Genomic DNA, 7389 nt, shown 5'->3' with positions numbered 1-7389 from the left:
AATTTCAGCGACAGCTCTGTCACAATAATGCGACCAGCGCTGTGCAGTTGCGCGGTCGGCGACTCGCTACGGTTGCGCGTTCGGCGGTGCGCTGCAGTTGCGCGATCGGACAAAAATGCGCAAATGAAAAAATGCTTAAAAGAGGCGGGTTTTTCTTTTGCTTGGAACGGATACATTTTTGTTCCATTATTTGTAATGGGAAAACATGATTCTGAATTCGAACGATTCACTTCTCGAACAGCCTTATGGAACGGATTGTGGTCGAAAACCGAGGCTCCACTGTACATCCACTTCACCCACTGTCGCACACCGTCCATTCATCATCCTTTCAATTTTGTCATTTTGTACAGAATTATGTGTTACGTTTCATCCCCAGCCGTTCCACTACGTGTCTGTTGTCATGGTTTCTGTCTGTGTGCTCGCCCCTCCCCTCCTGTGTGCCCATGATTAGTTTGATTATTCTCACCAGGCTCTTGTTACCTCTCGTGTATATAAGTCCTGTCTGCCCCTCATGCCCCGTTGGATCATTGTTGTTATCTTGATGTCTTCTTGGTTCCTTTTGTCGTGTAATGTCTTCACGTCCTTTGTGTCACGTCACTGTCGGTTAGTCCTCTAGTTATTTTGTTAAGTCATGTCAGTTTGCCGAGTCTGTTTTTGAGTTCCTCAAATAAACCCTGGTCCAAGCTGCATTTGGTCGCCCTGCTCCATCCGATCCCGTGACATTATGTGAACATTTGGGTGTGACATCATCAATTTGTTAATGTTCCCTGACTATGCAAAGTTGTTACTCACCACTTACCATGCATTTGTTTGTTTGTTCTTTTGACACTATCTTTTGACACATATCTTTTCATTGTTAGGCAAAACATTTCCCTCTGTCCAGAACGTTCAGTAGTAATCCAAAGCTGGCGTCTAGCATTAGGCAACATATGTCGTCACATCTAGCATTAATCAAAACATAAGATATACCGTTTTTTTCCGTGTATAATGCGCCCCCATGTATAATACGCACCCTAAAAATGGCATGTTGATGCTGGAAAAAAGCCTGTACCCATGTATAATACGCACCCAATTTTTTTTTTTTTTTTTTCTTTTTTTTTTTTTTTAAGTCCCAATGATCGTCACACACGCAGGGAGGCAATGGGTCCCATTTTTATAGTCTTTGGTATGGTCTTAACTAGGCTGGATGTATTTTTTTTGTTGGCGTTGATTTCTCCGACTGCCCGTAAAGGCACCACCGCGATCAGATGAAAAGAGAGGAAAGTGACGTGCGGACATGTGAAAAAGGCGGCTCTGTATGGGAGAGACGTTGAAGAGGAATAAAAACACCCTTGGAAACCAAAACTTGCCCCTCGTCGTGACTCGGAGCCGCAACAAATGTTTCGGATTTGTGTAGGGTACATTGTGACAGCAAACGAGCAGGTGATCGAGCAAGCGTCTGATACGAGAGCATTGCGTTCGTATGGAGCGTGTTTGAAGTGAACAGCAGAGACGAAAGGAACATGGCAAAGTGTTGTGAAATAAAATATTACCTGTAATACGCATTTTGTTATTTGCTGATTGTATTAAACTATCACATTCATTGTCAGTCAAGAAGAGAAGAGGACTATTATCCCTTCTTTGACGAAATGACCAGAGCACAGTACAAACACACTATTGTCGGTCAGTCCTGTTGTTGGTTTTGTTGTACCATGATTTTCTTAAAAAAAAAAAAAAAAAAAAAAAAAAAATTTTAAAAAAGAAAAATTAAAAAAAATTTGTACCCATGTATAATGCGCACCCCAGATTTTAGGACAATAAATTAGTTAAATTTTGCGCATTATACACGGAAAAAAACGGTAATCAAGTACTGAACATTTTTAGACGACTTTGGCAGTGTCCGTGATTTAGAAAAACATCAGGCATGCATTAAACAGTTCCTTAAGGGTCATTAAGCTATTCAGGCAATATATAAAAAAACATTTATTTCAAAGTGCACAGAAATACATATCGGATCATAAAGTTATAAAAACCTTTGTCATTACCACATATCAAAAATGTCTAGTTATGTCTCCTTTATTGATTTGGTATGTAGGTATAATTATATGCTTAAAATGTTTCTTTTATCGATTTAATATATGAATATACTTGTCTGCTTATGTACTTTATTCAATGAGGTTTGAGCATATCTGTTTTTGTATCTAGGCAGGACTTTTTGTATTTCTACCCCATTTCTTCAATAGATAATGCTGATCAGCATTCAGTTGAATTATCGTGAATAAAAGTCATAGACAAAACGGCGACAATTTATTTCATGAAATGAGTAGAGTGAATTGAGTTATGAATGCTTTATTTCATTGCAATCATTTTCCGTCCACACTTTGAGCTCCCCCGCGACTCCCGTGGGGACAAGCGGTATTGAAAATGGATGGATGGATGGACTTTGAGTTCCTTTATTTTCTTTGGTTGTTTCACTTGGTCGACGAACGACAAGAGCACCAACATTGCGTGAATCAATCAGTGAAACGGGGCGGGGCTCAGTGGTTGCAGAGAGAGGAGTAGCAACAGGTCCAGCCGGGCAGAGAGCACTTGTCGTGCGTGACGCAGCCTTTCTCGCCATTATCTGCACAGCAAAGCAAAGGCACAAAGTCACACGCCTGGTTCGAGCACACGGCTTTATTTGGCGCCGGTGGCCAACGACGTTTGACCTCTTGCGTAGCACGCCTGAGGCTCATCTGCGCTGTTGCAGTTCAGGATGTGCGGCACCATCGCCAGCGGGTCTCGTCCGTAACAGTCGATGCTAAACTGCGCTGCAGGGACGCAAATTCACTGAGGAACTTTAGGAATCAAAGTAGGACGAGCGGAAAATGAACCTGAGCAGACGGGCAGCAGCAGCAGGAGCAAGAGCAGTAGCTTCATGTCGGGTCACCAGCGGAAACCTGCAAAATGAGGCAGTCTTAAAGTCTCTCTTTATACGGATACCTGCAAAATGATGCAAAGGCTCTCTTTTTATTGACTGCCCAGCACGCCCACGTAGGTACACATTGTACAAGTTGGACATGGGTCAATGTCCACGTGGGCTTTGTTTAACCTTTGAATCAAAGGCTTTGAGGGTTCATTGGTGTTAATCATTGAGCATTCAAAGTCGGCAACAAAAAAGGACCCGTCACCCAAGCTTGGGAGAGGAGGATTCTCCGCCCTCCGTTGAATTCCAGATACTCGAATACCATCTGCGTGTGGCTAGCTGCTAGCCACTAGCAGAAGAAAATGCAGATCCGGTAGCCATTTTCATCAATCACTTCAACTTGGTTTGTAGCACGTGTGGGGAAGGGGGGCAATTTGCGTGCACAAAGCACGCTCTTGTACAAGCACGACTATTTTTCTTGTCACTCACACACATTCACACCATATGTGGGAATTGAACTCGCGGTGTCAGCAGACATGGCAAGCAAGTCGTGTCACCCCCAGGGGTGTCAAACTCATTTTTATCGTGGGCCTCATTGTAGTCATAGCTTCTTTCGGAGGGCCATTATGACTGTCTACCCAAATAAATGTATGAGCACCTCATATTATATCCAGTAAAAGTTACAAAACAAACTGACAAATAACTCGTTTTCAAATCAGACAAGTAAAAACTGGTCAAATATTAAAAAAATATATAAGTGAAGACAATTTGTAATTATAGTAATGACACGAATTTGATGCACAATTTGTCTTCGCGGGCCACATAAAATGATGTGGCGGGCCGTATCTGGCCCCCGGGCCTTGAGTTTGACACCAGTGCCCTACGCCATCAGCCACTCCTATGAGCACGACTGAAGGTTGTCCTAATCGATTAATAATGTTTACAGAAGACACATTTTAGCCAGTTTTTGCTTGAGAACTCCGTCACGAGATGTAGTCACACACTTACACAACCAGCGCCACACATTATTACACCTAATTTGGTCAATTACGAGGATAGAATTTAATTATAGTGAAATGGCACCAAAGAACAGTTCGAGGGGCTTCTTCACTTGCAGTCTTTAGTTTATTTCGCAAATGACTGGAAAATAATTTTTGCACTTTTTATTCTAAACGGCCGGAGAATTTGTTCTTGAAACATTGCTGTCACGCTCTGGTGACGTCACGTGGATGCGACCGCTGATTGGACAGCGGCCTTGCTATGACGCAACGCAAAGCTCCGGGCTAGCTCGTTTAAGCAGCTCCTCGCGATCAAACGGAACAATTGGCTAACAACAGGTGAGTTCTACTTTGCAGCATTTCGCTTACGGCCCGGCGAGTAGTACCAATGTCACCTGGATGAAGTCATCTGGTAAAAACACTAACGAGTCCGAGCGCTAGTTAGCGGTTAGCTTCACCAGGCAGGCATGCAAACCAAGCTGGACTTGTTTGAAATTCGAGGCCCTCTTCACTCTCTCGTTGGCTTCGGAACGAAACTGACCTTTCTTTTCCTATTCGAGCGAGATGTCACGGCAATACTCCGAGGAATGGTAGGTCGTTGCAATTGTAAAAATGCTTGCAAAGATGCCTGGATGCCAGCTTGAAGGCGTCTTTAGGACGGAAAAAACGCAGACATTACCCACAAATCTTGACGCCAGAAACCTTTCAAGCAACAGATAGATGTTGAAAAGACGCGACAGCCGCAGCTACCTACCCCCCACACTCTCATAGGAAAGTTAAGTTAAAAAAGTTAAAGTCCCAATGATCGTCACACACACACCTGGGTGTGGTGAAATTTGTCCTCTGCATTTAACCCATCCCCGTGTGATGCACATTGAATTTGAAGTCATTAACATGACCATTGTCTTCACCTAACATTACTCAATTATGAGTCGAGGTCATTTGAGCAAGTTGTGCTGTTTGCCCCCCACCCCCACCCAATCAGTGGTGACCCCCACCATGGGACCAGAGCGAGTTTTCCCACTGTGCGAGGATGACGACAAGAACCCATGTGACGGAGATGCGGTCAGCGGAGCGGCATGGAGCGGGGGTGAGGAGGATCAGGAGGGGGAGGGGACAATCCAGCAGGTCCCTTGGGAGGAGGACGGGGGGGGCTACTCGTACCAGCCCCTCAATCAGGACGGGGATGACACCCCAAATCTCCAGCACAGGATGGAGGTCGGAGCCAGCCGAGACTGGACTTTGTCTTGCACTGGCCGCGAGTCACGGTGTCATGGCCTTCTTTTGTGGTGCAGGTAATGGGTCTACACCTCCTGGAAGCCCCGCCCTCTGACAACGATGAGGACAACCCAGAGGAAGCGGCGGCCGAGAGAAGCCGCGCTTCCATCCCCATGGATGCCGGTCAGTGGGGCTTTTTTTCGGAGGAGACGGAATCTCGAGATTGAAAACGTGGCACTTTGACTATGAGTGACTGAATGACTACCGTAATTTTCGGACTATAAGTCGCACCGGAGTATAAGTCGCACCAGCCATAAAATGCCCAAAAAAGTGAAAAAAAACCATATATATGTATATAAATCGCTCCTGAGTATAAGTCGCCCCCCCACCCAAACTATGAAAAAAAACCGCGACTTATAGTCCGAAAATTACGGTACATGCATTCATTCATTGCCCAGTTACCGCATGGGGAAGTTGTAGGGGTGTAAATCGCGAGTTTTGTTACGATACGATATATCGATACAATGACACACGATACGATATTTGCCGATATCTTAAAGCCTGCTGTGATTCATTCACGATACATCACGATATAGTGCTCTACGATCGATATAGAACAATATCCTGATTTATAACAATTCATACGCAAAATCAACAAGGTACTGCAAACTCTTTATTTAGGAAATTACAAAGTGCTTCCAAACGAATGACTTGAAGCCCAAAGGGGAGCGAATTTCCTCGTCTTCTTGGACACTAGCCATAGCACCAGCCCAGGAGCCGCGTAGTTGTCGGCTCCCCTTTCACGTGCCTGCTCTGCTCACAACACAACACGCCGCGCACTGCTCCCGGAAAGAGGAAGCAAGCAACAATGAACTGGATTTCAAAATAAAGTCGCGTCTAATGTCAGAGGCCAAAAACGGGCGATATAGATCGATGTTTACGTTTAGCATCGATGCCAACAAATCGTAGAGCATTATATCGATTAATCGATGTGTATCGATGAATCGTTACACCCCAAGGAAGTTGTATTTAGTCTGTTCCAAATCAGATGCAGTGCCTCGTGGACCTGGATGGTTCCTGCACCCCAAAAGCCGCTGGTGGCTATGACGGCATTTGGATTGGAGGAACTGGCCAGGTGAATGCCCCATCTGCAAAACCATCTAACATCTTTCTGGCGCAGCCCATGTGGAGCTGGTGAAGAGGACCATGGCGGCGGTGGCGCTGCCGTTACCGGGCGTGCCGTCCTGGGCGCAGGAGATCTCTGACGACCAGTGGCGGGACGTCGTGCGGCGTGCACTGAGTGGCCGCCGCGCCGCTGCCTTACGGTGCACAGGCCTCAACAACACTTGAGGAACGCCGTTTTCCACCTTCAACATGACAAACAACCCAAACGACATGGGCTGAGGCGCCTCTTCTTTATATTGTCTTTGATCCAGTTGATTTTCTCCTGTCTCTGCTTTGCGTTTTGACGCAAGTGTATTGCTGCCAGAAAGCACACACTGGTACACAATAGTTGTCATGTTAACTTTCAGTTCAGGTGACACGTTTAGAAGATCTAAGATGGACTCCTCATCAGTGATGCTGTTTACTGAGCGCTCTTTGCTTTCTTTTTGGGCCACGTGCAATTCAATCTTGTCATGTTACAACAGGACATTGAATATATTTCCATCATGTGGTGTGGTCCCGTGGACAACAAAATGTTTGACATTAAAAACAAGATTTGTGCTGCTCTGGTTAAATCGGCTGTACAGTTTGGAGAACAAGTATTTGATACACTGCTGATTTTTCAGGTTTTGCAACTTGCAAAGCATGTAGTAACACAAAACAAAAATACAGAAACTCACAGTAGATGATCTTCAAATAATTTATTAGCATTTTATTGCATGACATAAGTATTTGATCATCTATCAACCAGTAAGAATTTTGGCTCTCACAGACCTGTTAGTTGTTCTTTAAGAAGCCTGCCTCTTCTCCACTCATTGACTGCACCTGTTTAAATTCATTACCTGTATAAAAGACACCTGTCCACACAATCAGCCTCCAGCCTCTCTACAATGCCCAAGACCAGAGAGCTGTGTAAGGAGATCAGGGATAAAATTGTAGACCTGCACAAGGCTGGAATGGGCTACAGCAGTGGTCCCCAACCACCGGGCCGCGGACCGGTACCGGGCCGTGGGTCACTTGGTACCGGGCCGCGGAGCCGCACAGGGGAAAAAAAAAAAAAATTTTTTTTTATTGACGATCAATTCATTCATGTTAAGACGCTCGTCCCGGTCACGTGACATGTTT

At 45.1% G+C, this 7389-nt stretch overlaps 2 protein-coding genes across 2 annotated transcripts; one reads left to right on the top strand and one right to left on the bottom strand.

The window, feature by feature from the left end:
- Positions 1-2312: 2312 nt before the first annotated feature.
- On the bottom strand, positions 2313-3011 carry wu:fj16a03 (uncharacterized protein LOC335475 homolog). The gene is made up of 3 exons (XM_037272242.1): positions 2853-3011; positions 2688-2789; positions 2313-2602 (listed from the first exon to the last, which is right to left on the bottom strand). Exons 1-3 carry the CDS (start codon positions 2896-2898, stop codon positions 2517-2519), a joined length of 234 nt encoding a protein of 77 aa, XP_037128137.1. The 5' UTR covers positions 2899-3011; the 3' UTR covers positions 2313-2516.
- Positions 3012-4087: 1076 nt separating this feature from the next.
- mea1 (male-enhanced antigen 1) lies at positions 4088-6839 on the top strand. The gene is made up of 4 exons (XM_037272223.1): positions 4088-4221; positions 4868-5100; positions 5178-5283; positions 6281-6839. Exons 2-4 carry the CDS (start codon positions 4882-4884, stop codon positions 6448-6450), a joined length of 495 nt encoding a protein of 164 aa, XP_037128118.1. The 5' UTR covers positions 4088-4221; positions 4868-4881; the 3' UTR covers positions 6451-6839.
- The last annotated feature ends 550 nt before the right edge of the window (positions 6840-7389 follow it).

This window comes from Syngnathus acus, chromosome 15 (assembly GCF_901709675.1).
Source record: "Syngnathus acus chromosome 15, fSynAcu1.2, whole genome shotgun sequence".
In the NCBI taxonomy this organism is placed as follows: Eukaryota; Metazoa; Chordata; class Actinopteri; order Syngnathiformes; family Syngnathidae; genus Syngnathus; species Syngnathus acus.
The sequence above is the reverse complement of the archived record's forward strand: the minus strand, read 5'-3'. Positions and strand labels throughout refer to the sequence as shown.

Coding starts and splice junctions, on each gene's coding strand:
- wu:fj16a03 (XM_037272242.1), bottom strand. CDS start 2,898: ATGAAGCTACTGCTCTTGCTCCTGCTGCTGCTGCCCGTCTGCTCAG. Junction 2,790..2,852: donor GCTGCTGCCCGTCTGCTCAG/GTTCATTTTCCG, acceptor GCGTCCCTGCAG/CGCAGTTTAGCATCGACTGT. Junction 2,603..2,687: donor TCAGGCGTGCTACGCAAGAG/GTCAAACGTCGT, acceptor TTTGCTGTGCAG/ATAATGGCGAGAAAGGCTGC.
- mea1 (XM_037272223.1), top strand. CDS start 4,882: ATGGGACCAGAGCGAGTTTTCCCACTGTGCGAGGATGACGACAAGAAC. Junction 5,101..5,177: donor ATCTCCAGCACAGGATGGAG/GTCGGAGCCAGC, acceptor TTTGTGGTGCAG/GTAATGGGTCTACACCTCCT. Junction 5,284..6,280: donor TTCCATCCCCATGGATGCCG/GTCAGTGGGGCT, acceptor TTTCTGGCGCAG/CCCATGTGGAGCTGGTGAAG.